Here is a 19,635-nt window from a genome sequence, read left to right on the forward strand (position 1 = left end):
AATACAAAAAAAAGAAAGTGTCAAAAAAAATCATTACTCCCCTCCCCTGGCGTTCTGCGGCGCTGCTGCAGGCTGTCGCTCCCTCCTGGTCCCCGGCAGAGCATTGCTTTCTGGACGCAGGGCTTGAAATCCCCGCCTCCAGAAAGCTAATACTGTGATTGGCTAACACACTCCGTCAGCCAATCACAGCCATTCAATGACATCATTGAATGGCTGTGATTGGCTGAAGGCGCACATGTGTTAGCCAATCACAGCCATTCAATGATGTCATTAAATGGCTGTGATTGGCTGAAGGCACGTGTGTTTTAGCCAATCACAGCCATTCAATGATGTCATTGAATGGCTGTGATTGGCTGACGGCGTGTGTTAGCCCATCACAGTATTAGCTTTCTGGAGGCGGGGATTTCAAGCCCTGCGTCCAGAAAGCAATGCTCTGCCGGGGACCAGGAGGGAGCGACATCCTACAGCAGCGCCGCAGAACGCCGTGGAGGTGAGTAATGAATTTTTTTGCTCCACTGTATTCCCGGCGTATAAGGTGACAGTTGGGGTGTCGTCTTATACGCCCCGTCGCCTTATCCGCCGGAACATATGGTACATTTAGGCCTCCTTCCCACGAGCGTGACGGGGTCCGCCGCGTAATATTACGCAGTGAAGCCCGTAACGGCGCCCCCCAGAGCCCCTATACTTACCTGCGGGAGATAGCGTGAAATCGCTTCCCCGCCCACCACCGCCGCGTCACCGCCCACCACCGCCGCGTCACCGAGCGTGTCACGTGACGCGGCCGGCCGCGTCATTTGGCGTCAGATGACGCGCGGCGGTGGGCGGGAAAGCGTTTTTTCACGCTATCTCCCGCTGGTTACAGCGGGAGATAGCGTGAACGGACGGCTTCCATTGACTGCAATGGAAGCCGTCAGTGCGTACAGCCCGTCCTCACCCGCAGAAAATAGAGCATGCTGCGGGTGAGGACGGGAGAAATCGCGGTGCGTAATTCCGCGCTGGAATTACGCATCGTGAGCATTGTGCTATTAGGTTCAATAGAACCTAATAGCTGCGGGCAACGCAGCGGATTTTCGCCGCGAATTACGCGGCGGAAATCCGTTCGTGGGAAGGAGGCCTTAAGTGCTGCTAATTCAAGGCTGATGAATTTACATTGTCATGGGGAACATTTAGGGTACTTTTACATGGGCCAGCTATCAGCCGAAAAATCATTCAAGCAAGCAATTTTGACCCGTGTAAACGTTGATTACAATATAGTGCTGTCTCTAGAATAAATGACAAGGTAACATAGTAACATAGTATATTAGGCTGAATGAAGACAATGTCCATCTAGTTCAGCCTATTTTCACTCTCTAGTTGATCCAGAGGAAGGCAAAAACCCCAAGAGGCAGAATCCAATTAGCGCATTTGGGGAAAAATTCCTTCCCGACTCCCTAATGGCAATCGGAATAATCCCTGGATCAACCTTTGATAGTTCATACCTCAATGTAAGACCCAGAACAATAACCCGCTGGTCACCTATTGTCTATATCATGTAATATCATAGCTCTCTAGATAGATGTCTAGTCCCCTCTTAAACTCCTCAATGGATTTTGCCATCACCACATCCTCAGAGAGTTCCACAGTCTCACTGCTCTTACAGTAAAGAACCCCGTTCTGTATTGGTGATGAAATCTGCTTTCTTCTAGATGTAGCGGATGCCCTCTTGTTACCGTCATAGTCCTGGGTATAAACAGATCAGGGGAGAGATCCTTGTATTGTCCCCTCATGTATTTATACATAGTTATTTGATCACCCCTTAGCTGTCTTTTTTCCAGGGTAAATAATCCCACTTTTGATAGCCTCTCTCGGTATTCCAGTCCTCTCATTACATTTATTAATTTAGTTGCCCTTCTTTTAACCCCCTCAAGCACTGCAACATCTTTCCTGAGCACTGATGTCCAGAACTGTGTGCAGTAATCCATGTGAGGCCTGATAAGTGCCTTATATAATGGAAGGATAATGTTCTCGTCCTTCGCCCCTATACCTCTTTTAACGCACCCGAAGACTTTATTTTGCAGCAGCTGACTGGCATTGGTTACTCCAGTTTAGTCTACAATCCACTAGTACCCCCAGGTCTTTTTCTATATCATTTTTTCCCTAGCAGTACCCCATTAAGTGAATATTGGTGACATCCGTTTCTCCTGCCCATGTGCATAACCTTACATTTTTCAACATTGAACTTCATTTGCCATTTTCCTGCCCAAGCCCCCAGCTTTTCTAGGTCCGTTTGTAGCCACACATTGTCCTCCTTTGTATTAACTGTCTTATATAGTTTTGTATCATCTGCAAATATTGATATTTTACTGTGCAGACCCTCTATCAGGTTGTTGATAAGGTGGTGAGAGATGAGCTGAACAAAACCTAACCTAATTGTACTGTGGGCAGGTGATCTGAATGAAGAGTGGAGTGGAGCATAACAAAATAATAGTACTACACGGTGCAGGATGATAGGCCATGGGGACTAGTGAAAAGCCCACGTCTCCCAACACTATCATATAGCCCTTTGTGATACTAGTTTTCTCTGTTCTGCTCTCCATCTTCCTGATCTCCTCTACCATTGCCCAGCACTATCCTTCTTCATGTTCACGACAGGGAGCAGGCTAGGAGAGTAGCTGTTAGTTTACTTTGACTGATGGAATTTGCTAACATTTCAGTTCTCTGCTCTGTAGTTCATTGGAAAACAATACAAACATAGAAACAAACAATCGGAATTTTAAAAAATAAAAACAAATTACAAAAAGTCTTCATTTACAAAGACACATTGATTGTAAAAAATAAAAGTACAAAGGTGTACATAGCCTTTACATGGCTCTTCAAGACATTTAGGACATTTCTCTTTGAAAAAGTTGCTGAGAATAGTGATCTCTCTCGATCAAAAGAGTTTTCTTTCTAATCTTAGGAACTTTGAGACCTTGCATGAGAATAAAATGACGTATTGGCTTAGAATAGAGTAAGGTTGATTAAGATTCAGTTGGAGTGCATACACCTACATGACCACTTTAGTAGAGACGCACATTCAGTAGTGCGTTGGACCTCCTTTGGCCTTCAGAACTGCACAAATTTATTGTATCATCCATCTACAGATGTCAAAGGACACGAGGTGTGTCAAGAAAACATTCCTCATACCATTACTCCACCCGCCTGAACACTTGACAGGAAGGAGTCATCAATTCATGCTGCTTGCACCAAACCCCATCCTCCCCCCAGTGATCCTAGCTCTTTTGTTCACTAGAGTCCTGGCTTTCTAATTCTCTTAGATGGCAATGGCACTGGAATTGATTGTCTGCTGTTTTAGACAATCTGCAGTAAGGAACGACGAGTTGCGTGTTTACTCATGTTGGAGCGCCAGAGTTTGTGTTCAGCTGCAGTTTGCACCGCCTATTCTTCAGATGGATTCTTGACATCCTCCTCTGACCCCTTTGGTCAACAAGTTCTTTACATCCAAAGGTACCCCTTTTGCTGGATGTTTTTCCTTGATCACAGCATTCTTATTATACGCTCCATAACTTTGTGTTAGAAAACACCACAATTTGGCAGTTCTTTAACCCCTTAGTGACGAAGCCTGTTTGCGCCTTAGTGACGGAGCCAAATTTTGGAAATCTGACATGCGTCGTTCAACGTGGCATAACTCCGTAAAGGCTTTACATATCCCAGTGATTCTGACATTGTTTTTTCGCCACATGTTGTACTTCATTTAGATTGTAAAAAGAGACCGATATAATTTGTGTATATTTATTAAAAGTACCAATATTGGAAAAATTTTGAAAAAAAATTGTCATTTTTTCACATTTTCAACCGTAATATCTCAAATATGTCCAAACATACTGTACAAATTTTTTATAAGATATGTATTTCCATCTGTTTACTTTATTCTGAATGCACACTTGAAAAACTTGTGTTTTTTTTTTAACCATTTAGAGGACGTACAAATTTAACATTACTTTTCAGCATTTTGAGGAGCACTTTGTTTTCCTGCACCAAGCCAAGTTTGCAGAGGCTCATAAGTGTCAGAATAATAGATACACCCACAAATGACCCCATTTTAAAAACTACACCCCTTAGTGTATTCACTGAGGGGGGTCATGAGTATTTTGACCCCACCAGTTCTTTTCAGGAATTAGTTCAATTTAGGGGACAAAAAATAAAATTTCATATTTTTGCAAATATGTCATTTTAAAGACATATTTTTTTCCTATAGAGCCCATGAAAATGAGGATTTACACACCAAAATGGATACTCCCGTTTCTCCCGTGTTCAGAAACATACCCATTGTGGCCCTAATCTTATGTCTGGATGCATAACGGGAGCCAAAATGAAAGGAGTAGTCGGTGTCTTTCAGAACATAAATTTTGCTTGAAGGCGTTTTAGGCCCCATAGCACTTTTGTAGAGCTCTTGAGTGGCCAAAACCAAAGAGAACCCCCACAAGTGACCCCATTTTGAAAACTAGACCCCTTAACGAATTTATCTAGGAGTGTACTGACCATTTTGACCCCACAGTTTTTGAATGAATTCAAGCCAAGCAAAAGGAAAAAATTGTGATTTTCATTTTTTTGTCAATTCTGTCATTTTAAAAACAGCTTTTTTTGTACAGCACACGCATGAATGAAGCCTTTCATCCCAAAATGGATACCCCTGTTTCTCCCGTGTTCAGAGACATACCCATTGTGGCCCTAATCTTATGTCTGGATGCACAATGGGGCCCAAAACGAAAGGAGTAGTCGGTGGCTTTAAGAACATAGATTTTCCTTGAAGGAGTTTTAGGCCCATAGCACTTTTGTAGAGCTCTTGAGCGGCCAAAATCAAAGAGAACCCCCACAAGTGACCCCATTTTGAAAACTAGACCCCTTAATGAATTTATCTAGGGGTGTACTGCCCATTTTGAGCCCACAGTTTTTGAATGAATTGAAGCAAAGCAAAAGGAAAAAAATTGTGATTTTCGTTTTTTTTGGCAATTCTGTCGTTTTAAAAACTGCTTTTTTGGTACAGCACACACATGAATGAAGACTTGCACCCCAAAGTGGATACCCCTGTTTGTCCCGTGTTCAGAGACATACCCATTGTGGCCCTAATCTTTTGTCTGGATGCACAACGGGGCCCAAAATGAAAGGAGTAGTCGGTGGCTTTCAGAACAGAAATTTAGCATGAAGGTGATTTAGACCCCATTGCCCACTTGTAGAGCCCTTGAGCGGCCAAAACGACAGAGAACCCCCACAAATGATCCCATTTTGAAAACTAGACCCCCTAACGAATTTATCTAGGGGTGTACTGTGTATTTTTACCCTACAATTTTTGAATAAATCTAAGCAAAAGCAGTAGGAAAAAAATTACAATTTTCATTTTTTTGGCAGTTGTATCAATTTAAAAACTGTTTTTTTTGTACAGCACACATAGGGATGAAGACTTTCACCCCAAAATGGATACCCCTGTTTGTCCCGTGTTCAGAACCATACCCCTTGTGGCCCTAATCTACTTAAAGGACGCATGGCTAGGCCTATAATGGAAGGAGCACCCGTTGGATTTTAGGGTACAACGGAATAAATTCCAGGCCCCATTGCCCACTTATAGAGTCATTGAGCGTCCAAAACTATAAAGACCCCCACAAATATCCCCATTTTAAAAACTAGACCCCTTAACGAATTCATCTAGGGGTGTACTGCGTATTTTGACCACACAGTATTTGAATAAATTTCAGCAAAGCAGAAGAAAAAAAATTACAATTTTCATTTTTTTGGCAATTTTGTCAATTTAAAAACTTTTTTTTTGTACAGTTTACATAGGAATGAAGACCTTCACCCCAAAATGGATACCCCCGTTTGTCCCGTGTTCAAAAACATACCCATTGTGGCCCTAATCTACTTACAGGAAACATGGCAAGGCCTGTAATGGAGGGAACACCAGTTGGATTGCAGGGCATAACTGAATAAATTCCAGGCCCCATTGCTCATTTGTACGGAATAAAAATTGACTCCCTAAAATCCCCCTCCACGCCCTTTTCGCCGTTCCCCAAATCTTAGATAAAAGTAATAATGTGAACTGTGTAGTATTTCCAAAGATGGGTAATTATGGAGGCTGGTTGGGATGGGCACATGGGGCAATAAAACCGGGTATCCCCCCTCCTCTCATGCTTTTTGGGAGTCATTTTTTGACCTCAGTGGCGGGTATGGGGTGTAAAAAGTGGCGCTCTGTGAGTCTCCGTAAGCTTGATGAGGTGCGGCGGTCTCACACAGAAGGCGCTCAACAAGCTGCTCCTGGAACTGCAGGAAGGCGAGCGTTCCCGGGGCTTCTTGTAAATTGCGTATTACAGGTAGCGGTCTGAATAACGCCGGGCTCACACAGCCGTAGGTGGATCCCGGCTGTGAGCCCGGCTGTGACCCTGCGTACAGCCACGTAATGTACTGCGCATAACTGCGTACTTACACGGGCGGTCATGCGCAGTACACTTTTTTTTTTGTTGTTTGTATTTCCCGCACCGTCGCTTAGCGATGAAGCGGGTACCCGCAGCCCGTATACAATGTAGTTGTGTATGGGCTGCGGGTATATCCATGACCATGGAGCACAGTGGGCTCTATGTTGCGGATATCCGCGGTAAAATAGAACCTGCTGCGTTCTCTTTTCTGCGAGTGGACTACGCAATTCCAACCCACTAATGTGAGCGGAATTGTGTAATCCAATGCAATTGATCTGCGTATTACCGCGGCTCAGACACATGCAGAATCCGTAATTCCTATCCGGTCATGTGAGACCGGCCAAAGGTAGAACGCTACCATTTTTTCACGTGACCGGGGACCGCTCAACGAGGCCACCCGTCACTGCTCCAGGCTCTCGGTGACCGTTGGTCGCCGAGAGCAAGGAGATATTAAGTTTCCTGTGCTCCCCGACTCCTGCGCATGTGTCCGGTGTTTTGCCAGCGGTCGCATGCGCAGAATACGGGAAAGTTCACGGAAGAAGATTGCGTCGGGGTGCAAATATGGAGGCCTCCGGTAAAAAATTTTATCTCCTCTCACCGATCGCATCAGTGAGGGGAGATGAACCTTCCCCTTTTTTTAACTTTTACGTGATCGCCATTATTCTTTGGATAACGGCGAACACGTGATCAGGAACCGCTCACCGCGGCTCTCCGTGAAATCTCCAGGCTCTCGGCTAAGTTTTGTAGCCAGGAGCAGGGAGATTTTAAAAAAACCACGGCTTTTGCACATGCGCCTGCCATATTGGTGACGGGCGCGTGCGCAGAAGCTGGGTTGAGGTCCGCGGATAAATCCGCAGGCCTTAGGTACGTCATTTCATCCTCCCTCACGGATATGATCCGTGGGGGGAGATGAAACGCAAGCTTTTTTTAACTTTTTTTTTACTTTTTTTTTTACTTTTTTTTTTTTTTTTTTTTTTACTTTTTGCACTTTTTTTTTTACTTTACATGATCACTGTCATCCATTGGATGACAGTGATCATGTCCCTGGTGACATCCCTCTGCTCTTGGCTACACATGGCAGCCAGGAGCAGAGCAATTTTGAATTTCCCGGGGCTCGAGCCCCTCTGTGCACGCGCCCGATGTCAATCATCGGGCGCGCATGCGCAGACGGGGATTTCGGGTCCCGGGACATCGGGGCATCGCAGAGGACCGGGGGTGAGTATCTTCACCTCCCCTCATGGATCCGATCCATGAAGGGAGGTGAAACTTTACTTTTGTTTTACTTTTTAAACTTTTTCGCGATCACCGCTATCGCAATGGATAGCGGTGATCGCGGGCCCGGGGACCGCTCACAGTGGTCCCCGGTAACACCTCCTGGTTCCCGGCTACCTTCAGGAGCCGGGAGCCAGGAGATTTGAAATTTGCCGGGGACACCTGGGCTTCTGCGCGTGCGCGTGACGTCATCGTCAGGCGCGCATGCGCAGAAGGCCGCCGGCGGGTCCGGGAGGACCAGATCTCCGGGGGACACCGCCGACAAGCCGTGTGAGTATTTTCAGCTACCGTGATGGATCCGATCCATCATAGCAGCTGAATTACTACTTTTTTTACACTGTTTTGTTTACTTTTTTGCGATCGGCGCTATTCATTTTATAGCGCCGATCGCAATGCCGGGGGGACTGCCCGCATCCTGGGATGACAGCTCCATGCTGTCGGCTACCTGCGGGCACCGACAGCATGGAGCTGTCACGTCCTCAGGCCAGTGGGCATCAATCCAAAGAGGATGCATAAAACTACGTCCTCTAGGATTAAGGCCCACTTTCTGAGGACGTAGTTTCCCGATGGGGCCGTCGTTAAGGGGTTAAATACTGTCCCAGTTAGTTTAGCACTGGTGACCAGGTGTAGTTGGAGGATTGCTCAATTTTCCCATTCTTTAAGGTCACGTGTTTATGCAGGTAAGCTCTAATCGTGACAAGACCAGTGTCTGTAATAAAGTGCCCAGTCAGTGTATCTATCTCCATTCTCAGGGAGTAAGCATAGATGCTGCTGACATTTCAAAGGCAGGATGAAAGGGGCAGCGGATCAAACCTCGGCTATTTCTGAATACACAGTGGCTTTACCTGGCATTCACTTAAGATACAAGAGTCCTCGGGGTAAATCTTCACTGGTAATAAGACACTGTGAAGATTGTGGAGATGTCCTGTGATGTCTTGGCCTCGAGTTATTCTTGTTTCTACCTCATCTTTGGGCACAATGTCAGCAGAAATGTCACCTGCTGAGGTCAAATATCAGCATGACCTGAGATGTTTCTACTTCTGAACTTCTAGTGTTTTGGGAATATGATTGATGTGTGATATGTCTGACAAGGTTTGTGTCTCTAAATATTACTCAGGGTATTTGTAAAGAAACCTGGTGTATCACCTACTAGGATATAGATGGCTCAACCTGTCTAGTGGACAGGACTTTTAAAGGAACACTAGAAATAGTGGATAAGGGTTACAAGAAGAAAAGCTTGTCCATGGTGGTTGTCCGTCTACAGAATTTACTTGTTCTGCTGTAACTAAATATTGAAGAGAAAATTGGTTAATTTCCTCTTATTGCTTTTCTGTAAAACCTTAAAGGGGTTGTCCAGTTGTAAACTATTGTTGACTTATCCTTAGGATAGGTCAATAGTAGTAGATCAGCATGGGTTTTACCGCCTGGGACGTCTGTCAATCAACTGTTTACCAAACCAATGTGCTTGTGCACCGTGCTGATTTCTGCAGGAAGCAGACAGCACTGTTATCACTGCAGTGGCCAGGCTTGGTATTACAGGCAAATTTCCTATTGAAATGAATGACAAACTGGCCTGCAATACCAAGCCTGGCCACCACAGTGATAACGGGGCTGTTTGCTTCCTGCAGAAATCAGCGCCGTGGATGAGCACACAGTTCTGGCAAACAGCAGGTGGGTGGGGGGATGTCACAGATGGTGGCTAAGCCCTTTTAAGGTTACATTGACAAGCACTGAAATTGGTGTTGATTTTTTGCATCAGAAAACTTACTGCAAAATTCATGTCAAATTCCACATCAAAAAAAGACATTTGTACCACTGGTGCGGATTTTGATATAGATCTACAGCAAACCTCAATTCTTCAGTTGAAAGGATGAAATGTGCTTCGCATCCGTGTCCAAATGCACACCAAAAGATGCGGATTTTGATGAGGAATTTTATGCAGACCCCTAAAGGGTTTATCTGCTTTGGACAATCCCTTTTTGTTAGGTTTCTCATACAATAGTCTGATCACAGGGTGTAGCATAGTTGGATCACCAACAATCGGCTGTAATCTGGGGGAGAACCTGGTAGCAAGTGCTCAATTCTCCTACACTGCCACCACAGGTTAATGTAAGTATTACAGAGTGCCCATTGAAATCAATAGGCTGCCATACAATGCATGGATGTGCCAGGTCCTCCAGAACAAGAGATGGTCTCTGTCCATATCATATTTGTTGTGGAAATGTTTACAGTCACACTACTAGATGAGGGTCCTGGAAGGACCACCGCTATTTACTCCCTAATAGGGTATTTGATCTTTAGTTTTGTAAAGCAGACAACCCCTGTTAAACATCTGAAGAACGCTTTTATACTGGCGGTCTAGTTCCAGTTATCTTACAGAGGTCCAAGATAGATTACAAGGGAATACTTGGGAGAGTTGGCTGTGTTCTCCTTCTGCTTCTTTCCATTGCTAGACATTCTTCTCCACATAATAAGGTTTCGCTTGTGAGCTCGTCGTCTTCTATAAAAAGCACATGTCGCGCCACAGATGCAGGTGGTTCATCAAAGGTTATATCTTGCAAGTATTGCATGTGACCTTAGCTCTTTAGGGTCTATAAATGTTGAGTTATTCGCATACTAGATCTAGTGATTGTATATCTGTCCGTTTTTGTATCTTGATCTCTTACGTAACAACCTTTGTAGTATACTTAAATAGGGCTACGTTGCAATTCATGATATAGCGCCTGCGCAGAAGAGATGACATTACTGAAGTACCTGGACCCAATACATCAGACACTGATGGCACATTTAAAGGGGTATTCTCACCACAGCTATGTATCCTCTATCCATAGCATAGGGGATAGTTTGCTGATCTTGGGGTTCTGACCATTGGAACCCTCGCTGATCCCAAGATTGCAGCCCTGGCATGTCCCAAAGTGTGGGTCGTTCAGGATGTGCATACATGCCTCCCCTTGATTAATTTTAGTGCGACTGCCAAAGATAGAGTACTTTAACTCTATATCCAGCAGTGCTATTGAAGTGAATGGAGCAGAGGTGTGCAGGTGCGGCGGGGCTGCAAGCTTGGGATTGGTGGGAGTTCCAATGGCTGGACGCCCGCGATCAGCAAGTTATGCCCTATCCTGTGGATAGAGGCTAACTAGCTGTGATGAGAATACTGCTTTAAGGTCACCTGCACACTGGTGAGAGCGATATTGGGATGTGATTGATGCCCCGATATTGCTCTTGCAATCCCCCTGAAGCCCTGGATGCGAGGTGTTTCCGCAGGGAAACAGCCTCCCATCCCTGCATGGCTGAAGGAATCTCCTGCTGTGGCTGTCACAGCCACGGCAGGAGATAGCGATCTTCTCCCATTGACATCAATGGAACACTATCGCTGAAGAAATCCTCTACTGCAGCTGTCACAGCTGCAGCAGTGGATCCTGATGTTCTCCCATTGTTCTTAATGGGGCCGGCAGCAGCAGTGCCGGCCCCATTGAAATCAATGGGAGATGATTGTGATCCTCTGCCACTGCTGGGACAGCAGTGGCAGGGGACTACCCGGGAAGGGGGGGGGGCTTGATTGGTCACACTGCTCAGCCAATCAGAGGCAGCACTTTCAGGAAGCGGGAATTTTTCGAAAAAGAGAAGCTGAAGAAGAGTGCCAGGGACCTGCTAGAAGATGTAGTGGTAATGATAGCACTTCTAAGCTGACGTATTATTATTTTTTTTTTCTACAGTTAGGAATTATTTTCGGGGTATGGCTTTTATTTTGAGAGTTGGCAGGGAGCCGCGCAGGTGTCACGGCAGCCAGGGGCCTTCTGAAAGGCCCTAAGGCTGTCATGGCAGAAAGCCTATCAAACCATCCCCGTGGGGTGGATTGATATACTGCTATCGGGCAGACAGTCTGATGTAATGGCAGGCGCGATCAAAGTATAACAAGTTGTTAAAAAATTTTTTTTTTAAAGTAAAAATAAAAACAATTAAGTTTTACTAACTATTAAAAAAAAAACAAAGTAATAAAAGTTACAAAGCAAAAGCCCTTTTGCCATTTTTGTAATAAGAGATTTTAAATAATAAAACAAGAATATATCTTTGGTATTGCTGCGTCCAAAATGTAAACCGAATTCATTCCATTTACTGCCAGCCTGGCTCTGCGTTACTGCAGAATTGATGATTTTCCACTTTCTTTGCAGACAGTCTCGCCCTCGCACCACCCGCACTAACAGCACAGGGTCAGTGGGCTCCGATTGCTCCGGTTTGACAGCTCTCTCCCTGGACTCCATTGTAGCACCAGACACTCCTATACAGTTTGATATCATTTCACCTGTCAGCGAAGACCAGTCTGGGCAGCCCAGAACCCCGGGACAGTCTGGCAGGTACGAATGGCACCAAGTTCTATCCTGCTCTTTAGCATTGGATGTTATTATACTCTTAATCTCCTCCTGCTGTTTGTATGACCCCAATATAGCACCCCTCTTTATTGAGAATGCCACTATTTATTTATTTTCCACAGGCGAACAAACCCTTTTGGAGAATCTGGAGAAAAATCGGAATCTGAAGGTATTTTTTTAACATGAACTTTACAAAGTTCATCATTTGCAATGCAAAAAGAGGAACCTACTTCAAATCTGCAACATAATCAAGTTTGAAAGTAAAATGACCCTCCAATTTCAGGACAAAATTCTGTCCGGTGACCGGAGAGGGGTATGTTACCTGTGGTTGTTCTTCTCTGCTGCCCTTCCAATCCACTGGTCCAGGCTCCATTTTTGCCTGTCCAATATGGCTGCCGCAATTCGCTAACTACAGATAGTCTCCTACTTACAAACAAGTTCTGTTCCAGTAGGTATGTCTGTACTGAGACATGTGCTATGGCCATTGGTTTTGTGCCCAACACCCGACATGTTAGAATGCACAACACGCGTTCTAGTTAAACCGTGTGGATACAGTGAGAGAGCTACTGTTTGTCCACTTTTAACTTGAGTACTACTTTCTCCATATCTACTGAAGTTCAGAACTCAAACATTCGCAAGTAACTAATGCACACTGTCCACTGCTCTCTGATTGGCCAGTGCTGATCACATGAGCTGTTCTGACTAGTCAGAGCAGGTCTAGTGTATTCATGATCTAAAACTACCAATGCACCATGGAGATTAGGTAGTCTGAAGATTTCATTAGCCATCTAGAATTTCAGAGCAGAATCCAATTCTGTTACAGTACTAGTTACCTCCACTAGTAGCCATCGTGGCTCTGAGTAGCACACATGTAAGTATAACATGAAGGCATATATGTAGAAAAAGTTGTAGCTAACACTCCGCTGGTAAGATCCAATAAAAAGGGAAAGCTTTACTTTAGGATAAGAATCCTGAAGCAGTCTGAATAGTTCTCTAAATATTTTCTTACGGAACCGAAAATTTCTGAAAGGAGCTCCTGGGACGACAGGATGCATCGCGTAGGAGAATGGAGGACTGGTACCCCGATCCGATGAGACAACGGATCAGTGAGTTACATGTTGGGGGTGTCTGTTGTTTGGTCTCTCTCTCGCATATTAGGGGAATATTAGATAAGATACAGTTAAAAGGGATAAGGTTAAACGATAGAAAAATGATTCAGGGTGGGATAAGGGGAAGAAATGTCAACGTAAATGTACAAATGATAAATGTGTTGCAAATAACGAAAATATGTATAGTAAATGTGGATAAATGTCTGTACTGGGGGATGTGGGGGACCAAACCAAAATGTTACTGGAGAAGCCCTATGCGGAGAACAAACAGTAATACACATACACATATACGGGGCGATACGGGCGAGACACAAATACAGAGATGGGGACCCTCCCAGTGCGACTCACTCATAAAAACAAAAAGGGGTGGAGGCGCCCAGAAAATAATAACCCTGTGGAAAACAAAAAACAAGGAAAATGGGTAGTAGGATAAGGGTCGTATCGTGGAACGTGAGAGGTATGAGTGACCAGACAAAACGATCAGCAGTACTGCAAGTCATCAAGGAACAAGGCCCGGCTATTATATGCTTGCAGGAAACACATTTATCAAAAGAAAATACGGACACGTTCAAAATAGGGGGGATGGGTCAGAGCTTCCACTCCACACACACGAGGTACTCCAGGGGGGTCAGCATAGTGGTACACAGAAATATACCGTTTAAATGTCTCTCACGAAAAATTGACCCAGAAGGCCGCTTTATATGCCTACACTGCAGAATCTACAACTACACATGCATTATAGCTTCAGTATATATCCCGCCACCATATAATAACATGATAATGAGGCAAGTTATAGGATTCATAACAGATAAACCGGACATTCCAGTCCTTATCATAGGCGACTTTAATTCGGTCATTAACCCTGCACAGGACAGACTAAGGGCAGGAAACGCAAACGAAGAAAGGAACCTGACACCACTAGGTAAACTAATAAACGAGATATCATTGATAGACATATGGAGAACACGGCACCCCACAAACAAACAATACTCCTGCTACTCATCCACATACCAATGCTTATCTAGAATAGACCTAGCGGTAGGGAATATTCAGATATATAGAGATATAACCTCGATAGAATATCTACCAAGAGTTGTTTCTGACCACTCCATCCTACGTCTGGACATACAGCACAGTAACACTGTGAGTCATTCCCAAAAAAGATGGAATCTGAACTCGCACTGGCTAAACATATTAAACAAGGAAATAGTGAAAAAAACACTAGAGGAATACTTCATATTAAATAAGGATACCACAAGTATGACGATTTGCTGGGAGGCCATGAAGGCATATATGAGGGGGGTATACATACAGCAAATCACACAGGCAAAAAAAGGACATAGAGAAAGAGGGCAAAAAATACGAGACAAACTAAAAGAATCAGAAGAAAATTACATAAAAGAGAAAACTATAACAACACTCAACCTATGGAAACAGGCCCAAGAGGCCCTTAATAAATACGTCCTAGAAACGGCAGCCACTAAAAATGGGTTCAGGAAACAGACATATTATGAGGAGGGAGAAAAAACGGGACATATGCTGGCAGTTATAGCCCGAGCACAAACCAGCCCCACATACATCATTGAACTAAAAGACGCACAAGGCGAGATAGTCAGGGACGCAACATCCATAAGAGAGATTGCACGGGAATTTTACTCCTCTCTGTATTCCTCGAAACTGGAAAAAACGGTAGAACAAATCGAGGAATACTTGGCGGATATAAGAACACATAAATTGACGGAGGAACAGAGAGAGTTTCTAGATGCACCAATAGACTTGGAGGAGATGCAAGAGGCAGTAAAAGATATGCAAAATAACAAGGCCCCAGGGGAGGATGGTTTCCCAATAGAATTTTACAAACAACATGCAGACACTTTATTACCACAACTCCTGGAGACATGGGCGGGGGCGGAAAAGGAAGGGGAACTACCACAAACAATGCGAAAAGCAAAAATAATAATTCTGTTAAAACCAGAAAAGGACCCCCTGTTGATGGACTCGTATAGGCCGATATCGCTGTTAAACGCGGATGTCAAAATTATAGCAAAAGTTTTAGCCAAGCGGCTATCACAAGTGGCATCCACCCTGGTGCATCCAGACCAGAGTGGGTTTATACCAGCAAGATCAACGGCAACGAACATCCGTAGAGTATTTCTAAACCTACAAATACCCGTAGATAATACCGGAGACAGAATCATATGCTCACTGGACGCGGCCAAGGCGTTTGATAGCGTTGAGTGGCAATACCTGTGGAAGGTACTAGAAAAAATGGGCTGTGGCCCAATATTTGTGAGACGAGTAAAACTCCTATATGCTAGAGCGGAGGCGGATGTGTCCATCAACGGGGGGTCATCAGAAACATTCCCACTACATAGAGGGACAAGGCAGGGATGCCCACTATCGCCACTCCTGTTTGCACTTGCAATAGAGCCCCTAGCATGCAAAATTCGGTCACACCAGGAAATAGTGGGATTCATAAGAGGAAACATGGAGGAGAAAATCGCTTTGTATGCAGACGACATGTTATTATTTTTAGGGGACAGGGAAAAATCTTTAGAAACCACGATGCAAACAATAAAAGAATTTGGAGCCTTCTCAGGACTCGCTATCAATTGGACCAAATCCGAAATACTATCAATAGACACCCCAGACATGCAAGTTGCCAACAGAGAATTAACCCTGAAATGCACCCCAACAATTAAATATCTGGGAGTTAAAATTACGAAAGAGGTCAGTGAGTACGGGAAAATAAACCTGGAACCACTTATGGAAAAATGGAAACAAAAACTTCACATATGGAAAAAACTACCCATGACAATCATAGGAAGAGTGAATCTTATAAAAATGATATGGATGCCCCAATTACTGTATCTAATACACAACTCCCCACACTGGATAACACAAAAATTTTTCCACAAGGCCAAGGGACTGTTTAGAGAACTCATATGGGGAGGGAAGACACCTAGGATAAAATTAGAACTGCTATACAATTCAAAAGAAAAGGGAGGATTAGCCTTGCCCAATCCGTTCTCGTACTTCATGGCCTCCCAGCTGCAACATCTCAGGGGATGGGAGACAGAAGAAACACACAACGCTAGTTTCAGAATCCTTAAAAATCTCTTTAACGGATCACATTTGTTTGAAACCCTGGAACGTGGAGCGTTTAAAAAAAACGGTCAAAGTGCCCCCACGCTATTATTGATACATAAAATATGGTGGAAGACCAGAAACATGCTTGATATAAAAAACTGCACACAACATACCCCCATATGGAATAACCCGCACCTGCCAGAAATCAACAAGCTAAAAGGATTCCAAGGGTGGAAAGACAGGGGAGTTAGGAGAATGGACCAGATACTGGAGGGGGGGGGAACTAAAAACCTTCGAGCAGTTAAGGCAAAACCACGACATCCCCAATAGTGACTTTTACAAATATCTGCAACTTAGACACGCTATACAAGCGGAAAAAAACACGGCGGAAATAACAATGGCAATAAATATAGTAGCGGACATAATAGGAAAAGCCACCACCACAGCGGGGAAAATATCTGTACTATATTCCCATATACAGGACACGGTCAATGCACACAACCCGTTATCAACAAGAGCAAAATGGGAGGCAGACATAGGGCCCATTGAGGAGTCGCACTGGGAGGAAATCCTACAAATGACACCCAAGCTATCTCTGAGCGAATCACACAGAGTCTCACAAATATTTCTAATACACAGAGTGTACCGCACCCCGGCCTTCTTACACAATATAGGAATGAGAACCTCCCCGATATGTGTAAGGTGCAAAACCCACACGGCGGACCTAATCCACATGCTATGGCGATGTCCGAAATTGCACAGATATTGGATGGGAATAAGAAATGCAATTAACGCGGCATTTGGCATACGTATGGACTTTACACCATACGTGTGCATTCTGGGATACATACAGGATCTAACATTAGATGATCATGAAAAACTAGCGGTAGCCAGACTATTGTATATAGCCAGAAAAACAATAGCCCAGCGCTGGTTGGACGAAGAACCACCCACGCTGGGAGAATTCAAAAATAAGGTCAACCAAATTTTACCGTGGGAAAGGAGTATTTACACTAAGCGTAAGACCAGTCAAAAATATCAGGACATATGGCTGAGATGGATACACGCCCAGAGCAGTAATGTTGGACCAAATACATAGGGAGTGGTGAGCCGTGTGGGGAGGCACCAGTAAACCGGGGATTTACTAAGACATAACAACGTATGTAATGGATATATATAAAGTTTATTGGGAAATGTAGAACAAATTACAGACTCGATATACAATAAAATAAAGTGGTAAGGAGTAATAGGGAAAAGTTAAGAAAGGAGGGATTGGAGAGAGAGAGACCGAGCAACGGGCAAAAGAAATATGACCCCCCCTCGAATGCAACAAAAAATCTAACCCTGAATCAATAAAAGAAAACAGCAAGAAGATAAGCAACACGAAGACCAAAGAAGAAAACAAATATACGTTACAAGAACTGTTATTATTGTTTACGACACAACACTGTGTTCATTCAGAGACAGTTTACCCAAAGAACAGAACGTTGAGAGAGAGATCTTAGGGGGGATGGGGGAGGGAGGGGGGTGAGGGGAAGGGGGTGGGTGAGAGGGGGAGGGGGAGGGAGGGAAGGGAAACCAAAGATTTGTTAAAAAAAAATGTTTTAAAATATGCAAAAGGTGAAAAAGTTTAATAAAAAATACTTTAATTAAAAAAAAATATTTTCTTACGCCTCTTAGATTCAATCCTCCATCAGTTATTCATCGTACGGTTCCTGGGATCCATGGAAGTGAAAGCAGATGACTGTCCGGAGGTTGTATATGAAACTATGCGCCAAATCTTAGCGGCCCGTGCAATACACAACATCTTCCGTATGACAGAGTCACACCTCCTTGTTACTTGTGACTGTTTAAAGTAAGTTCTATGCACTCATTACTAGCTTCAGACAAAGAATACTGTATACCGTATGTCTTGTAATTCTATTCAAAACATTGCTTTTTAGGCTGATTGATCCTCAAACACAAGTGACAAGGCTGCGGGTAAGTGCTGTAAAATGTATGCGCTGCAAAGATCTTCTCATTGAATTAAAGTGGACTTCTATTCAGTAAACTTATAATAGAATTTAAAGGGGTATTCTGGGCATTTACTATTGATGATCTATTCTCAGGATAGCTCATCAGTAGTTCATTGGCGAGGGTCTGCCACTCGGGGTCCCTGCGAGCAGCCGATCCTCTGGCCCACTGAGCTGGAGGTGTAATAGAAGGCATAGTTACCGGACTGCGAACAGTGAGCCAGAGGATCAGCTGATTGGCGGGGATACCAAGCGGCAGGCCTCTGCCGATTAACCATTGATGAGCTGTCCTGAGGATGGATCATTAATATGAAATGCCTGGAAAACCACTTTAAAGCCACTAAAAAGCGCGTTTCTAATGCATTTATCTCCAGCTTTTATATAATCAGGGTTCCTCGCAATGATTTTAAGTATATCCCCACCCACAGCTTTAATGATATTGTATTCTGGTACTAGAACGAAGTGTACAAGTTATCTAAATATGATTAGGTGGATCACACTGAAATGCACACCATTATTAACCCCTTCCCACTGCAGGGCGTAAGTTTACGTCCTGGCAGCCTGGTACTTCCCGCAACAGGACGTAAACTTACGTCCTGGAGATCGCGCGGGATCCCATATGATCGCGCGGGATCCCATATGATCGCGCGGGAGCCGGCTGTCAGTCACAGCCGGCGTCCCGCTGCAACAGCGGGGGGACATCGGAGATGCGCCTCCCCCCCGCTGTTAACCCCTTCCCTGCCATGATCTAAGTAGATCGCGGCAGGGAAAGAGTTCACAGAGGGAGCGGACTCCCTCTGTGTCTCCGGCCGGAACTCGCGATGTCATCGCGAGAGCCCGGCCTGTCACCATGGCAACAGGACGCCAGACACTGGGGTCCTGTATTGCCTATGCCTATGATCGCTGTATAAGCGATAAGGCATGGCAGAGCAGTAGCTCTGCCATGCCTTATGACAGCGATCATCAGGGCAGTGGTTAAAGTCCCTCAGAGGGACACAAACAGTGTAAAAAAAACAAAGATTAAAAAAATGAATTAAAAAAAGTTAAAAAAAACATTTTTTATGCTTTTTCTCAGATTAGCATAAAAAAAGGTAAAAAAAAATAAAACCCCACATATTTGGTATTGTCGCGTCCGTAACGACGCATACAATAAGTTGCACATGCTTTTGACTGTGCACGGAAAAAAACGCTAAAAAACTGAGGCAAAATGCTAACTTTTAGCATTTTGCCTCACTAAAAACGCAATAAAAGTGATCAAAAAAGTTGTATGTACCCCAAAATGGTACCAGTAAAAACTACAGCTTGTCTCGCAAAAAATAAGCCCTCATAGAGCTCC

General features: G+C 44.3%; 1 protein-coding gene across 1 annotated transcript in view; it reads left to right on the forward strand.

Moving 5' to 3' along the window:
- APPL1 (adaptor protein, phosphotyrosine interacting with PH domain and leucine zipper 1) overlaps window positions 1-19,635 on the forward strand; it is a 54,863-nt gene that overhangs the window by 24,501 nt on the left and 10,727 nt on the right. The window contains exons 15-18 of the mRNA XM_066596560.1: window positions 11,891-12,073; window positions 12,211-12,257; window positions 17,968-18,142; window positions 18,231-18,267. Of these exons, the coding sequence (XP_066452657.1) occupies window positions 11,891-12,073; window positions 12,211-12,257; window positions 17,968-18,142; window positions 18,231-18,267 (442 nt within the window). The remainder of the gene's footprint in view (window positions 1-11,890; window positions 12,074-12,210; window positions 12,258-17,967; window positions 18,143-18,230; window positions 18,268-19,635) is intronic.

This window comes from Eleutherodactylus coqui, chromosome 3 (assembly GCF_035609145.1).
Source record: "Eleutherodactylus coqui strain aEleCoq1 chromosome 3, aEleCoq1.hap1, whole genome shotgun sequence".
Taxonomy (NCBI): Eukaryota; Metazoa; Chordata; class Amphibia; order Anura; family Eleutherodactylidae; genus Eleutherodactylus; species Eleutherodactylus coqui.